Raw genomic sequence first — 17,524 nt, 5'->3', positions numbered from 1 at the left:
GCGGCCAAGGTACTTGAATGTGGTTACTATTGGCCGATAATCTATCATCATGCCAATCAAATAGTCAAGGCTTATGACCAATGTCAAAGGCAAGGATCAATCTCCAAGAGGCATGAAATGCCTATGAACTTTGTGATGGAGATAGAAATCTTCGATGTGTGGGGAATTGACTTTATTGGGTTTATTTGTGAGCTCTTGTGGGATGAAATACATCTTGGTAGCTGTGGACTATGTTTCCAAATGGGTTGAAGCAATTGCTTTGCCTAACAATGAACCAAGAAGTGTGACTGCTTTCTTGAAGAAAAACATATTCACTCGGTTTGGCACTCCTAGGGCCATTCTTAGTGATGGTGGGTCTCATTTTTGTAACAAGGCTTTTACGGGGCTACTAGAAAAGTATGGCGTCAAGCACAAGGTGGCCACACCTTATCATCCCCAATCTAGTGGTCAAGTTGAGGTTACCAATCGGGAGATCAAGAGCATTCTAGCAAAAACTGTTAATGCAAACAGGACAGACTGGTCGAGGAAGCTAGATGACGCATTGTGGAGACTCATATTGGCACTTCTCCATATCGGTTAGTCTTCGGAAAAACTTGTCATCTACCTGTAGAATTGGAACACAAAGCCATGTGGGCTCCGAAAAGGTTGAACTTGGATTGGGCTGAAGCTGCAAATTTGAGGTTGACACAACTCAATGAAATGGAGGAATTCCGTTTCCATGCATATGAAAGTGCAGCTGTGTATAAGGAAAAGATGAAGTTCGTCCACGACAAGAAGATCTTGAAAAGGGAGTTCAAGTCGGGGGACTTGGTCTTGGTCTTTAACTCCAGGCTCAAATTGTTTCCGGGCAAGCTAAAATCCAAATGGTCCATTCCGTTCAAAGTGGTAAACGTCTCTCCTTATGGAGCTGTGGAACTGGCATCGGAAGATGGGTCCCGGACTTTCAAGGTAAATGGCCAACGCATCAAGCATTAACTGGGCACAGATGGAGAAAAGCATTTGGTGGAGCAGCTAGCTTTAAAAGATGGTCCGTGTCCGACCATTGAGTGAATACAAAGGAACATCAACTTCGTCGTGCCGCGACGTTAAATCAAGCGCTTCATGGGAGGCAACCCATGTGTGGTAACACTCTTTTGTTCTTTGAATTTTTAATTTTTGATAGATAGATTTACTTGAGCAATTTAAAGTGTGTGTTAGAGTGCAGGGGGTTCAAAAGATCACAACACATGGTGGGACTGCATGAGAAAGGTAAGAAAAATAGCTGTGTGAAGTTTGCTGCAAAAAGGCGGTCGCATTTTAATTATGCGGAGCGCATTTTGGTCGCACACCCAAGCAGTGAGTTTGGCTAAAATTAGTTGTCAGAATGCGATAAGGTTGTGCAGTATGCGGACCGCATTTCACTTATGCGACCGCATTGTGCACCGCATTTCTGACTCTTTAGCATCTCATTTGAACCTACCGCATAACACATATGCGGTCGCATAGTGTGTTATGCGGTGCCCTGCAAATCGCAAAATCAACAGGTATGTGGCCGCATTCTCTCATATCTAACTCACTCAAAGCAAAACAAAAACAAACAAAAAGAAAAAAAACAAAAGAAACAAAGAAAAAGGGAAAAATACGAAACGAACAGGAAGCAAACAACGGAGGGCTAGGAATCGAATCGTTCAAGCAATCAAATCTCATCTCTATAGTGTGTACACTAAGACTCGCTGGTATATACCCTTTTTCCCAATCTTCTTGTTCAAGATTCCTTGTTGTGTGCTCGTTGATTCTCGTTCGTCCCGTTCTAAAAAACTGTGTGATTGTATGTTGCTTTGTATAGTAGTTTCTTTTTCGTAGCATAGTCGTTTATGGGTTGGAAACCTATCTGGGGCAATGGGTAGAAGCAAATAGAACCGCCATGGTTAAGTTGATTTCTTGAATCTCGAAGAAGAAGGCATATGTGGCCCGCAAAGTCAAAATGTGGTCCGCATTTTGGCCGCAAAACTTAACCCTAGGTCCTCTGATGAAGATGGTGAAATGCGTGACTTTGCGATCGCATATTGATATGCAGACCGAAATGCTACCGCAGAGTGACACAGACCACCAGTTAAGAGCCATGCATTTTGCGGTAGTTCTGGGATCGCATTCCCCACTTTGCGGTGGAGTTTGCGATTTTATTTTGTAATGTATGTTTTGGGCAAGTCAAATTCTGTGATGGCTATGTGGTCCGCATAGTGGTTATGCGACCGCATAACCTACCGCAGACTGAGACCCATTGAGACTAACAGAATTGCGACGATTCTGCGGTCCGCATTGTGGTTTTGCGACCACAGATCATGTCGCATTTCATGTTTTTCCTTTAATTTATTCTGTTCTTTCTCAGTATTGCTAATGTTGTCACTCATACTTCACCATTGTGCAGATATGGCTCCAAAGAAACACTCAGCCTCTGCATAAAAAAGGGCTTCCTCCAGTCGCCAGGAATCACAAGCAAAACGTTCACGGACGGAAGCAAATGTGCCAAACCCCTCCCAGTCTGAAGAGGAGGAGGTCAGGCCCTCAGTTAATTTAGAGGCTGAAGAAAGAAGGAAACGTGGCGAAGACTTCCACCTCCGATTTGGGGTTGAGGGGTCCAGGGAACTATACAGAGAAGGGTTCACCAAGCGCAAAATCCTGGCCGAAAAATAATTGAGCTTGAACGGGATGAAAGATCAGTACCCCCACATCTTGGAGAACATAAAAGCACGGAGATGGGAGTGCTTCACTGAGCCACCCACTGAGTACAATGAAACCCTTGTGCGGGAATTTTATGCATCGTATGGAGCTTCTAGGACAGCACACCACAAACGCAACAGAATCTTTGTTGACACTGTCCTTGTTCGGGGGCAGAGTGTGTTTTGCAACAGCGACGCCATAAATGAACTGTATATCCCTGACTGGAGAGCGGGCACAGCTGAGTACGATGCTAAATTTGCAAATAGGGAGAATGAGCGTGGGTGGATTGCTTCGGTGATAGCAAAGGGGACCCCTGCTTGGATAAACCCTCGGCACAAGATATACAAGGAAGATCTCACGAGAGAGGGTCGCTACTGGCTCAGTTTTGTTACTTCTCGATTGGTGCCAACTCGGAATGAAACTGAAATAGCCATTGAGAAGGCTCTTCTCATCGCATGTATCATGACGGGTATCAAGATAGATGTTGGAGCTATGATTTTCCAAGAAATTGGGATCCGGGCAAAGCAGCAGGCCACTTCACTTCCTTTCCCTTGCCTGATCACAGCTCTCTGTAAAGCTGTGAAAGTTCCTCTCATGCCACACTATGACAAAACAGGGAAGGAGACAAGGGACATTGATATCACACGTATTAGTGATGCTGCTATCCCACCATAGGTTCAAGCTCAGGATCTGATTGATGTAGAGCACTTTGACCCCCAGACTACGTCAACTCCTCAGGTTACAGTGGCCTCCACTTCTGCCTCCGAGCCTACCTCTCAGTCCACTCAGACCACCACTGTTCAGACTTCTGTTGCCATTCCAGCCGTCTCAAAGCTTGGTCTCCTGGCTCAGCATGCCAATTCCAAGGTGGACCAGCTCTTGAAGACCTTGCCCAATCTCATCAAACAAGCCCTTACTCCTATGCAATCCTCAGTGACAGCTCTCCAAAAACAATAATTAGTGTATGAGGATCGTTTGGAGCAACTTGAGTTGAGGGTGGAGAAGATAGAGCGGGGTGAAGTTAGTGGATTGCCTGACCTCAAGGAGGAGGTTGCTTCTATGAAGACCGAGCTCCACAAAATGCAGAACTTGGAGTTCGATCTATCATCCCTCCTCTCCACAGATGGTGGTCAGGTTGCAGGCACAGCAGCTCCGGACTTAGGCCTTGACTTCTCTGCACTTATGACTGATGGTGTCCTTCCTACAGCCGGGACTTCCCAACCCTCAGCTCCTCCTGTACGCATTGACATTCCGGATGAGGAGGTTTCCGGACGATCTACTGAGTCTGAAGATGAGGAAGCAGATGAGGATGAGGAGGAGGAAAGTTCATGGTCCTCGGAGGATGATGGCCCTCAGGAGAAGGGCAAGCAGTTTGTGGTTCCTACAAGTGCTGAGGTGGAGCAAATAGAACTTCAGCAACTATTGAACATTCGCTAGCAGATTTGGCCGCCCCTGCAGAATCATCGGCCACTCAGCCATCAGTGGGCGAGGCTAGCAGCTCACAGGTCCTAGCTCCAGCTCCAGCTCCAGTTCGTGACCAGCCAGAGATCCCCACTACAGTCGAGGTCCCTCCTCAGACTGAGCTCTCATCGGTTCCAGCTTCAGCATCGGCGAGTGACACCGCCATCACTGAGTAGGCTACTGACTCCCACAGCGCTTAGTGCGCCTCAGGGGGCCCCTCACACTCTCTGTTTTTGCTTTTTATGCATTGGGGACAATGCATGTTGTTCAGTTGGGGGTGGTGGTAACTTTGTTAGTACTGTTGTGACATTGGACTTTTGTGACATTAGCAACTGTTGAGCATATGTGCATGTTGTGTTCTGTGTATGTTAGTATGGTTTCTATATATAAGATGTGTTGTGTAGTTTGTGATCATGTTTATATTAGTGTTTTTGTGATTCCAATGCATAAGTCATGGTACCCTTGTGAATATGATACCCTTATGCATGTAAAAAAAATAATAAAAAAAAACAAAATAGATAGTCATTCATCCTTAGTAATTAGCAATGAATCCCCCTTGGTTTTTCTTCGCCGGGTTCTTTTCCAAGGGTGTAATAGTAGAACCAGGACAGTAGAATGAAACATCTTGACCTGTTTGGTGTAATTGTCTAGTCTCAAGCATGTGTGTCTATACATAGCATATAACCTTCTAGAGAAAGATATCAACTGTGTGAACTTGAGGCTCGCTCTGTGACTCTATGTCTACCTAGAGTTATACTTGTACATATGATGGAAGCTTTGAGTTTCCAAGTGTTGACTCGAGGGCTTCAAACTATGTGAGCCAAAAAGTTCGTGTGCCATGTGTGTGAGTTCTTTGTGTGAATATTTCTTGTGTTGCTTCTGCCATCTAGAACTTGCCCGGTTGGTCTTTCGATGCTTATAATAATTACACTTGGTTGGAGAGATGACCTTAGGCAGTCTTTGTGATCTTTCAAGCCAGTTAACCTTTCAAGCCACCTATTGTGCAGTTAATGTCCTTAGTCACCCCATTTGAGTCTTTAACCTTTTCTTTGGCTACCCCATTACAAACCTTTCCCTTTTTGTAAAATAACTCCCTCTTTTGAACCCGTCCCTCCTTGAACATTGAGAATGAGGCTAAAAGCCTAAGTTGGGGGTGTGATGTCAAAATGGAAACTGGTAAGGTTGTGCATTGAGTGTAGGATCGTACACCTCAAAGTGTTTGTGCTAAACTATTCAAGCTCCAAAAAGAAAACGTGTAAAAAAAAAGAGAGAAAAAAAGAGAAATATTTGTATGTATATAAATTATGGAGCCTTGAAGAAAATGGAGAGGTATTTAAGGTGGTTCTACATCGGGAACTAGATGCCAACGAGGCATCGTGGGTTGAAAAGAAACATAGTGCAAAGAATGAAAAATGCGAGTAGTGTTCAAGGAGGGTGAAGTCACTCGTATCCAAATGCGTATCCGACCCTTTCCTAAACCTACATTACAAGCAAAAAATTCCTTATGGGATCTCCAACCGAGTGTTCTTAGAATAAGGCGATGAATTAAAATAAGGGCAAGCCTATGGTATGGTATGTTGAAACACTTGAAACTCTTTTCCGAGAGTGAGTGTCTTTGTGAATTCGTCCCTTTTTGTTTTGTTGTCATTGTATATAATGTGATTTTGGGACTTTCTTTCTAGTGAGGGCACATGAACTGTAAGGTAGAATATAAGTTGAGCTTTGGAGTCAAATACAAGTGCACTCAGCTGAGGGTAGCACTTAGTCACCCTGTCGGAGGCTCAACGTTCATAAGTTGATTAGTTTTCCTTGTATATATTGATTGGTTCAGGAAGGGTAAAACAATAGAAGTCATATTCTTGAAGTACTAGCAAAAAACACCACTCATGGTCATTTTTGGTTCATGTTCTGTAAATAGTGTCTTGAATATGATAGTGTCGTGTTAATTGCTTGAGGACAAGCAAGAGTTTAAGTTGGGGTGTTGATGTGCCGGGGAATTTCGGCACATTTCAATACTAGTTGCTTAGATTTTAGCTTGTTTTAATGCAATTACCTCCTTTACTCATGTAATTTTGGTGCTTTTACAGTACATAAGGACTAAGGACCTAGGAGCATGGAAATGAATGAAAAAAGACAAGAAAAGAGCAAAATGTAGCAAAAATGCTATTCTGCGACGCATTATGCGATCACAGATCACATCTGCGAGCCGCATAATCGACACTCATATCGCAGACAAAAGCAGAGTTCTAGGCAAATCTCAAGTCAAGAATGCGGTCCATTATGCCACCGTAAAACCTGTCTATGAGCCGCAAAGTGGACCGCAAACCAACCATGAAGGTTGCTGAAGGACGAATGTGCGATGCAAAATGCGATCGCATTTCTACAATGAGAACCGCAGATCTGGACTGCGATGAAGATCTGAAAACTAGGGTTTCAGTCTGCGATGGGGACGTCCAAAATGCGAACCACATTTCACTTATGCGACAAGAATGCGGTCGCATTTCTGACCTGAAAGGGAATTTTTGTCCGTTTTCTGTCCCGATTTTCAGTCCACTATAAATAGCTTTATGATGTTTTTGTGGGCTCATCTTGTCTAGTTTTTGAGCTACATTCCAAGACTTAAATATTCTTCACTTTTGGCATCTTTTGGGTGAAGAATCTTCACTCTGTAAGCTTTATGGCATTTATTATTCTCTTGCTTTTGTATTGTAGTATGAGTAGCTAACTCTAAATACTAAGGTTGCGGACCCTAAATGGGTGTTTAACATTGAATATATATATCATGGTTGGTTGATATTTATTAACTTCTCATTCTTCATTTATTGTTAGTGGTTGCAAACTTTGACAAGTGCCATTAAATTCTTTCTTGCTTGGGAAAGTGGGTTAGAATTTGGTAGAAGTAAATATCAAAGACTCAAGGCTTTAAACCTTGTTTAATAAAATCGCTTAGGAATAAGTGGGTTTTATTTTGCATATATTGATTGTTATTAATTGTAACTCTTTTACATTCGGGAAAATTATAAAGAGGAAATATTACCCACCTATTGGGAAATATTCGGTAGTCACCTAGACATCAATTGCATATCAAAAGGACCTTCCATTAGAAATATATCATATTAACACCGATAGCATTACACTTCATAAAAGGGGACACAACCTTGGTTGCTTTAATCAAATTAATTACATTCTCAATATTCCAACTCGTTATTACCTCAAAACAAACTCAATCCATACTCTTGTTACTATTAATTCGCACTCCTGTTACTGTTAGCTGAATAGAATTACGACTTGAGTCGAGCAACACACTATTCGAGTAATCTTTTCACGCCTATTCCCTTTGGGATTCGACCCCAACCTTGTTGGGTTATTATATTTGACATCGACCGCCTTACACTATTTCTTAAAGTGTAATTTGAGCGTATCAGATCACCATCTCCTGGTCTGCCTTAGTTTGGCTCATTACAGCTTCAGCTCGGGCATCAACGATCTCGGCGCTTACCTTCAAAAGCTCGGATTCGAGCTTCGCAATCGCGTTCGCTTGAGCCGAAGTATTGTCACAGGCTAACCGGAGCTGGGCCTCGAGGTCTGGAACTTTAGCCAGGGCATCCCTCTCCTCTAAAGCATGAACCTCCTCCAGAGCTCTTAACTCATCACGTTCACTCTCAGCTCGGTCGGCTTTATCCCGAAGATGCTCCAGGGCCTCTGTCCTTTTCTCCAACTAAAATAAATGAAGTATTAGCCTTAGAAGCCTGGAGGCGGGGCGCATACTCACCTGGGGCGGAAAGTTACCTGCTCCAACAAGAAGCTCTCGTAATTGAAGCTCCGGCTCGCCTCATATCGCAAGTGTTCCAGCTCGGCTTCCATAGCATCGCAAAGGAGCCTAAGGGATCTCTCCTCATCCAGAGCTTTCCGTAGCCGGGCTTCACGACGAAGCAGCCCGGACTTATGTCTGTCAAAGGCCTGCAAAAGGAAACCCAATAAGAAACGCAAGGCGCGAAATACAAAGGGCCTATGTCGAAACTCACCACAAAGTGAAGCCGCTAGGCTTCGTCGAAGGCCGACAGTACATCCATTAACCTGGCTCCCTCAGCTCTAAAAGAATTGACTCCGATCGAGACACGATCGCTCGGAGTAGATGACCCCGAGTTTCGTGTATCCCCCGAAGCACTATCAGCAGAATGAGAAGGAGGTGGCAACGGAGAAACCACCTTTTCAGAACCGAGGACCACGGGCACGGAAGGCTCGGATGATGCTTCTGTTCCGGAACCCGGGTCCAGCCTCGCCCTGCTTTGAGCGCTATCACCCTTTAAAGGCATCTCCCGCTAATTGTTGTCGTTCTTTAGCCCGGAGGCTAGCGACCCTTCCCCCTCCTCAAAGGAGCTCGGCCTCGCCTCGAAAGGCTCTCCGATTCCTACAACAACAAGATTAACATAGAGAAAGGGAAATTGCCTCTCCAAATGAAGGACGACAAAGGAAAAAATAGCACAACACTCACCATGATGTTTCACTTCCCATCTGCCCCGGGACACAGCTCGCCACCTGCGCTCGTCGCAAGTCGAGTGGGTTATCTACTTCCGAACCCAATCTGGCATATCGGGAATGTCACCTGTTGCCCATGCAATTGCTGCAGAAGAATAAAAGATGGCACGGTTACGATATCAGCCTTTGCCACAAGCAAAACTGAGAAGGTACGGAATTTGCCACCTACGTGTATAATTCCATTCATCAGGGAATGACATAAGTTCCACAGGGATAATCAGCCGTTCGGACTCAGACAAATCGACTCATCCACTCTCGATTCCCATCCTCCTCATCATCAATGATGAAGGGCGTGGTCGACCGGCATCGCAAGGTTAACAGGCCCCGATGATGAAAGGGACGGTACAACCTGATGAGGTGACCGAGCATGAAGTCAAGCCCTGCCTTCTCCATAAAAAATCTTAACATCAACACTATCCGCCAAAACGATGGATGGATCTGCGCCAAAGTAACTCGATACTTCAAACAGAAATCTAGCACCACCTATCTAGGGGGCCCAGTGTGAAGGGATACGTGTACACATTCAAGAATCCATCGACACGATCCGTGATGCCCTCATCCAGGAAAAGTATCTGCAACACTGCTTTTTCCCCCCGGCCACAGTCTTTTCCCACTAACCCAAGGCATTCTTCTCTTATTGAAGAAGCAATCTTCGAGGTACTCTCTCGTTCGTCCTTAATATCGGAGGCAGAATTTTCCCCTCTCTGTCGAACGAAACCCGATGTAGTGGTCATGGAGGTGGCAAAATCAGAGAGCCGGAGCAGAAATTTGTGCAAGTACGTCAGCACTGGAATATCGAAAGGTTCAACATAGAAAAGGAAAAGTAACCACTTGAAATAATGGGATCTCCAAAGGGGCTCGAACGAACCTATATATGGGAAAAGCGGCGACAACCCGCCTGCCTAAAAGGCCAACGACATCATCAATCCTGAGGTTATACCCGACCTCAAGGGTCTCCAATAAGAAAGTTAGGCTCTAGGAAGCCAACGACATCTTTGCCAGTCCCGAGGTTGTACCCGACCTCGAGGACCTCCATCAAAGAAAAGTTAGGCTCCAGGTAGCCGACAATATTGTCGCCATTCCCGAGGTGGTACCCAACCTCGAGGATCTCCACCAAGAGGAAGTTAAGCTCCAAAGAAATAAGCATTTGAACTCCACCCGTATGGGCTTGACCACGGGTACCATCAAAGTTCGGGTAAAACCTCATTTGTAATCTAACTACGACGCCTTAGGGCTACCTACGCTAAATTCAAAGAAGGTTTCCGGGTGGCTCAGGTTTGAACGAACCCCGCTCGAAGACTGCCCTCGAGAGCTTAAAGGGAGACCTGATCCTAGGGCTCCCGAGCGAATTTCCCTCGATGTGTATTGCAGGGCCTAAAGACCGTTCTCGAAAGTTTGAAGGTTCAAAGTGTTATCCTCATTCAGCCGGAAGTAAGGGTTCTGATGACCCGAATCTATCGGTCCAATCCGAGGAAAGGCAAACGGTTCCGTGGGGAGCTGTACTAAACAACAAAAGTTCAGAGAAATACACTCCCACCTGGGCTCAATATCGACAACGACCGCTAGGATCATGTATCCAGATTTTCCATAAGCACAAATAAAAGGAAAAACAGCAAGCATCAAAGACAGAATTGAAGTAGCATTTTAGTATTCATGAACATTCGATTACAACAACCCTTGAGGGGTCCTTACACATGGTTACAAAATCCCATGAGGGGTCCTTACACAGAAACAAAGAAGTGAAAAGGCATACGTATAGCAGAAGCCTAGAGCCTAGCCTAATCTCTAGAGAGCATCCTCGGCGGCAGTATACTCAAGCACCGCTTCCTCAACGGTCTCATCCCGGTCCCCCAAAGTATCACTTCAAAGGAGCAGATGGAGAAGAGGAAAGTGGGTGGAACAGAAAGGGATAAAAAAATGCCATAGACCGGCTCGGTGGGCGTCGGCCTTAGTTGCGCGGCTACTTTAAGTCCACTTCTTGGGACATTGTGCCATGAAAGCTACCGGCCAAAGATGCCACTTCACCCCAACGAAATCAAAGAGGGTATAGTGCACCAGGCCGGGGTAGGAGGGTGAGCAGCAGTGTATAGTCCGACCACCCTCGTAAGCAATGTTGTATAGTCCAAGCGCATTCCATAAATGGGAGAGATTGGCCTCCCTGTCTCACCATCTTGAGCCAACGACAGCAACAACAATGGCAAGTCGGTACAGTTCCGCTCACCAAGAGAAAGCTTTATAAAAGAGCCGCGACATGACTGATAAAAACACTGCAATACGGCTTTAAGACCGCATGGCTCAAACATGGAAAATAGCAGTAGAGGAGGATGATGAGAAGAAAAGGATGAATCTATGTAGAAAGGCACATGGATAAAAAGATAGTATCGGAAGGCCCCCATTTATGGGGGGTGATAATGTGACCAACAATGCCATCAATGCCTTCGAATGACGGGTCGGCAGGCATAATCAATGCTTTATTGAAAACCGAGTCGACGACGTCACTGTCACTTTGAAGAATGGGAATCAACAACGCATTGAATGGCTCCGAAAAGACAAGTCCATAGGGCGCCCCGATTATCGCAAAGGCTTACGTCATAGGTCGATATCATTGGTACGATGATATCACGGGAAATTTGAAGAGTCAGATGTCAAAATAGTTTCTTGTTTCTCCTCCCTAAGAAACGCGGGGACTATCTGTATACGGCAAAATTGGAGGGTCCATTTTTTGTCATTAAGGCACTTCGGAATATCACCTCGAAGGCTCGAGGCCATGGTCGAGCATTCTTCCTCGAGGGTGAACGACACTCGACCTCATGGTAGCATTGATCACGATAGTGGTAGAAGTGGAAGGTTCCCAAGGCACACGCCTAGGGCTGACAGAGTTTGCTGGTCTATTCCAAATCCGAGTCAGGGTGTCATTCAGCTGACCCATCTCTATATCTTTGTACTTAATGCATTTTGTATTATGTTGGAATTCCCCTCCTATATAAAGGGGATCCCTGTCATTTTTATACTCTCTGGTGCTTCACTTACTCCACACGAATATATGAAGAACATTCTCTCTGCTTTCTAACATACTTTCTTGTTATTATTGTCTTCATTTATTATCTTCATACTTGTTCATCATTTATTGCTTATCATTGGCCATAAAGAGCCTTTATTAATTTTGACATAACTATTAGTTATACCCCGTTTGCCCTCGATAGCTCATTATCGAGCCACTGAATAGACCCCGAGGCCCCCATATCGACAAGCTCGAAGCCTCGATTGTCAGCCTCTCGATTTGATTATCACCTCATTTTTAGCTCTTATTTCGTCTCTAAACTTCATACATATGGCATCATCTGCTTAACAACTAGCATAAAAATGGATCACATATTTTTAGAGTCACATCAACAAATTTAATTGTTATTACCATTTTCACGGTAATCAAATACACACTATAAACGACCTCATGTTATCATTAAAGATGCAAAATCTAACGAAAAGAGGCTAAAATGAGTGGTAAAATCACCACTCATCATGCATCCAGTGTTTCATGTGTCCATGCTTCGGAAGTATCACGACGATCCATCCCACATGTTAGACTTCAGCACTGTCCAGTTGGACAAGGACATGGCCTATGAGGAGGATACAGTAGCTATTATAGACCGGCAAGTTCGTCAGTTGACATCGAAGAAATTCCCTTTAGTTCATGTGCAGTGGAGAGGTCAGCTTGTTGAGGCAGCGATCTGGGAGTCCGAGTCCGATATGCGGAGCCGATATCCCCATTTCTTCACCGAATCAGTTACTTTTCTATGTCCGTTCGAGGATGAACAATTGTTTTAGAGGTGGAGAATGTGATGACCCAAAAGGTCATCTTGTGTTTTAGAGTCCGTTTTCGTGTTCTGAGGCCTTGAAAACACCCTTTTGTCTCTCCTCGATTCGCGTGCATAGTCCGGGCTTATATTCGGAAAGCCTTTATGTGAAAATTTTAGAAACATTCTAAATTTTGCCTTTAAAATGGAATTAAGTTGACTTCGGTCAATATTTTGGGTAAACGGACTCGGACCCGTGTTCCGATGGTCCCGTACGATCCGTAGTAAAATATGGGACTTGGGCGTATGCTCGGAATCGAATTCTGAGGTCCCCAGCCCGAGAAAAGAATTTTTAAAGAAAAGTGTTTGCTGGAAAATATAAAGACTTTTGGAAATGAAATGGTGTGTAATCTTGATGGTATCGGGCTTGTATTTTGGTTCTGGAGCCCGATATAGGTTTAATATTTTATTTAAGTCGAATCTATGAAATTTGGTAAGAATCGGAGTTGATTTGATATAAATCGGACCCTAGGTTAAAATGAAAATTTTGAACTATCTTATGAATTTCATGAATTTGAGGTTAAATTCGTAGTTGTTGATGTTATTTTGATGATTTAGTTGCACGAGAAAGTCCGTATGCTATTTTTAGACTTGTGTGCATGTTTGGTTTGGAGCCCCGAGGGCTCGGTTGAGTACTGGATAGGCCACAGAGTGATTAGAACTTAGGAAAACTCAGCTGATCCATCTGGTATTTTTGCACAGGCCTCAGATCTCGCAATGGCAAGATCAAGCTTCGCAATTGTGAAGTGAGCAGGCCTGGGAAATGCGACAATTTTGACGCAAATGCGAACCAGGCCTGGGCAGGCCATTCTTGCAAATGCGACACTCTGGCCGGAAATGCGTTGGTCGCAGTATTCGCAAATGCGACGTATTTGTCACAAATGCGACGTATTTGTCGCAAATGCGAAGGGAGCAGAAATTTTGCGAACCCCTAATAGCAATTGCAATAACTGCACCTGTTAAGTGGGATTTCAGACTAGATTTTTCATCATTTTTCACTTCTCTCAAACCCTAAACATCCTTAGGCGATTTTTCAAAGGCTCTAACCTCTCCAAATCACAAGTAAGTGATTTCTAACTCATCTCTTTCAATCTAATTCATCTTTTTACATAATTTCACTTCAAAATCTAGGGTTTTTCATGGGAAGATGGGCGCTTTTGGGTAGAAGTTAGGATTATCAAATTTTGGGGATTTGGACCTCAGATTGAGGTCGGATTTAAACACCAATTGCATATTCGAGTTCGTGGGTAAATGGGTCATCGGGTTTTGATTCGAACTTCGAGTTTTCACCAAGCGGGCCTGGGGCAGGTTTTTGACTTTTTGGGGAAAATATTGGGAAATCTATGTTGATGCATTAGAATTGGTTTATTTAGCAATTATTGATGTTATTAAGTAAATTATGACTAGATACAAGTGGATTGGAAGTGGAACCGAGAGGTAAAGCGGTAATTGATGTTTGATTTTTGTCCGTGGAAGTGAGGTATGTGTTAGGTCTATCCTTAGCTTTAGGAAATAGGAGTTGTGGTCTTAACTGCTACGTGTTAGTGTTGAGTACGACGTATAGGTGTGGTGACGAGTATCTATACGTTGGTGTCAAGCATGCCCATGAGTCTTATGCCATGATTGTTGTGACTCTATTGTGTATTGTCCATGCTTAGGTTGATGATTATCAATGTTGAACATGATTCATGGTAATTTATTGGTAATTGACCATTTTTGAATATCGACCCAAGTTGAGATTTGTTTTATGAAATAACTGTTGGAACGAGATTGGTTATAGCTGATTCCCTTGCCGGGATGTTATTTTTTATATTGTTGATTCCCTTGTCGGGACATATTTTTTCTATTGTTTGGGTGAGGAAGATTGTAAAGCACGAAGGGTGATGTCGTGCATGATATTGTGAGTGAGTGTTAAAGCATGATGGGTGATGCCGTGCCGATATTGTGAGTGTTAATGCACGAAGGGAGATGCCTTGCCGATAATGTGAGAGTTAATGCACGAAGGGTGATTCCGTTCCATGATTACGAGAGTAAACGCACGAAGGCTGATGCCGTGCACGTGTAACTGTTTTCCTTGTTCTTGGTGATATAAATATGGTGTTCTTTATGCTTCTCTACTGAAATTCTGTTAATACCTGATATTCCCCGCAGCATGATCCACTTCCCATCTTTATTTGTCATTTTCTGTTATATCGTTCTGTTCGCACATCATTTAGCTACACGGGATTATATGGTTGTCGTGTCCTAGCCTCGTCACTACTTCGCCGAGGTTAGGCTCGACACTTACCAGTACATGGGGTCGGTTGTATTGATACTGCACTCTGCACTCCTTTGAACAGATTTCAGTGCCGGATCTTGTGAGTAGCTTGAGTTAGCTGCCTTCAGTCCGTAGAGCCTGAAGTCCCCCTTTCCCCGCTTTAGCTTTTGGTGTCTCTTTTCATGTCGAGAACAGTTGTACTTTTCGTTCTAAACCAGTGTTTGTAGAAAAATTGTAGATGTTCGTGAAATTGTGACACCAGATTCTTGGGTAGACCTGTATTGGAGTATTTTGAATTGCTATAACTCTTTCGCACTTTATATCTGCTTAGCTTTAATTACTATTTATCACTGTTTGAGTTAATTGCTAATGTGTTAAAATTACAGTAGTTGGCTTGCCTAGCATTCACGAGTAGGCACCATTACGACTCCCGAGGGTGGGAAATCCGGGTCGTGACAAACGCAATGCCATACCGGCCCTAAAGAACATATCCAATGCGCAATAAATCATGCAACACCAAATTATCCGTCTCACTCAAACTCCGCTATAATGCCCAATAGAACCATATCATTTGTGCATAAAATGAACGAATCACAACTCCTCGCAACACGGGAAGGTAAAATAATAGATCATTCCAGAACACGAATAAGCTCAATGACAATCGAACGACACATCCCTCAACAATAGAAATTCGGAGTCAACAAAGCCGACTCGATGCAGAACGCACATCCATATTGGCCTACCAATGAACCCCTTATCAAGGAGTTCCTGAAGCTGCTCCTTCAACTCCTCTAACTCCTCCGATGCCATACGATACGGTGAAATAGAAATGGGATGAGTGCCAACAGCGAATCAATATCGAAATCAATATCCTTGTCTGACGGTATGCCCGACAGGTCTGTAGGAAATACATCTGGAAAATCCCTCACCACTAGGACTGAAACAATGGTAGGAGTCTCTGCTCTGACATCCCTCACGAAGGTCAATTAAGAAAGACAACCCTTGCCAACCATCTGCTGGATCTTCAAAAATTAAATCACTCTGCCGGGAACATAATCCGTCGAACCTTGCTACTCAATCCGTGGAATCCCCGGCATAGCCAACATCACCGTCTTAGCGTAACAGTCCAGAATAGCACAAAACGGAGAAAACCAATCCATACCCAATATCAGATCAAAATCCACCATGGTAAGCAACAAAGGATCCACTCGGGCCTCCAAACCCTCGATAGTCACCACACAGAGCCGATACACGTGGTCCTCAACCACGACATAACCTGGTTATGAGAACTCCTAGTCACTAAATCCATATAGCACACAAATAACCATATCTGATCCCAACTCCACCGTCCGAATATATAAGACACCTCTAATACCCAATCATTCCATGAGGGATACTCCTATAATTCTTCTGTGCCACCAAGCAAACTCGAATATCAACAGTCAATCAAACAAGAGAGTGCCACAATACCAATGAAGTATCATTAACTCAATCACATTGCCCTTTATGAAATGTATACCCTCATAGTTCTGGTCCGATAGTCAAGTTTGGAAAAATACGAATAAAGCCAATCCATCCCCATTATGACATCAAAGTCGACCATCCCAAATTCAATAAGATCGGCCACGGTATCCCTACCCCGCACCGTAACAATGCAACTTCTATAAACTCGAGCAGCCAAAATTGACTCACCAACCGGAGTAGATACCGAGAATGGTTCATGAAGTTGTTCTGGTTCTATCCCAAATTCTATAGCAACAAATGGGGTAACATAAGATAAGGTGGAACCGGGGTCCATAAGTGCATACACATGATGAGATTGAACAGTCAGAATACCTGTAACAACATCTGAAGAAGCCTATGTAGTTAGGCGGCCACACATAGCATAGAATCGGCTGGGACCTCCTGAACTCTGCGCACCACCCCTAGTTGCACCATGCCCTGCGGGTGTTGGGGAACCTCGAGCCGGAGAAGGGGCTGAAGATGTAGCAGCTGCTGGACTAGAAGGCTGAGTTATGCCCCTGCCCGCTCCCTGGCGGGATACACGACAATGTCTCTGGATATGACCCCTCATCCTACATCCATAGCATATAGGTAACTCCATGTAGCAAATCCCTGAGTGCATTTTCCCGCACCTAGGGCACGGGGACCTCTGGTGCTGCTGGGACCTCTCTCCTGATCGACCCCGCTGATGGGATCCCCTGTTGCCCTGACCGAGCCTGAAACGACTCCACTGCTGCTGGTTGAGCCCTGATGGCGGTGCACTAGCTGAAGACTGGGCGATACACTTGGAAGGCCCTGATGATCCTCCCCTGAAGGCTAATCTTCCCCCACCTTGTGACTCTCCCATGTTGCCCGTAGACCGGGCCTTGGTGTTACCCTCTCTCTCCATTCTGTTCTTCAATTTAGGACTCTCTGTGGCCTGAGCAAATGCGACCATCTTCCCGTAGTTCATATCAGAATTCAATACAACCGTAGAAGCCTCATTAATGGTCAATGAATTAAGTCCCTAAACGAATCGGCGCACTCTGGCCTCCATTGTGGGCAACATATGAAGGGCATACTTGGACAAGCGAGCGAACTCCATGTAGTACTCCCACACACTCTTGTTACCTTGCTTTAAATTCTCGAACTCTGCTGCACGGGCTACCCTTGTCTCGGCAGGCAGGAAGTGATCTATGAAGGCATCTGCGAACTCACTCCACCTGGCCGG

General features: G+C 44.4%; 1 protein-coding gene across 1 annotated transcript; it reads left to right on the top strand.

Annotated features, from left to right (window-relative positions):
• Positions 1 to 627: 627 nt before the first annotated feature.
• LOC109221661 lies at positions 628 to 2,557 on the top strand. The gene is made up of 3 exons (XM_019386130.1): positions 628 to 948; positions 2,057 to 2,113; positions 2,408 to 2,557. Exons 1-3 carry the CDS (start codon positions 628 to 630, stop codon positions 2,555 to 2,557), a joined length of 528 nt encoding a protein of 175 aa, XP_019241675.1.
• The last annotated feature ends 14,967 nt before the right edge of the window (positions 2,558 to 17,524 follow it).

Source organism: Nicotiana attenuata, unplaced genomic scaffold (genome assembly GCF_001879085.1).
Source record: "Nicotiana attenuata strain UT unplaced genomic scaffold, NIATTr2, whole genome shotgun sequence".
Taxonomy (NCBI): domain Eukaryota; kingdom Viridiplantae; phylum Streptophyta; class Magnoliopsida; order Solanales; family Solanaceae; genus Nicotiana; species Nicotiana attenuata.
Note: the sequence above shows the minus strand (reverse complement) of the source record. Positions and strands in the feature narration are given on the sequence as shown.

Excerpts from the sequence above, each read along its gene's own strand:
- LOC109221661 (XM_019386130.1), top strand. The coding sequence starts at position 628 with ATGTGGGCTCCGAAAAGGTTGAACTTGGATTGGGCTGAAGCTGCAAAT. Across the intron at positions 949-2,056 it reads ATGGGTCCCGGACTTTCAAG|ACCGAAATGCTACCGCAGAG; the intron begins GTAAATGGCCAA and ends ATTGATATGCAG. Across the intron at positions 2,114-2,407 it reads TAAGAGCCATGCATTTTGCG|ATATGGCTCCAAAGAAACAC; the intron begins GTAGTTCTGGGA and ends ACCATTGTGCAG.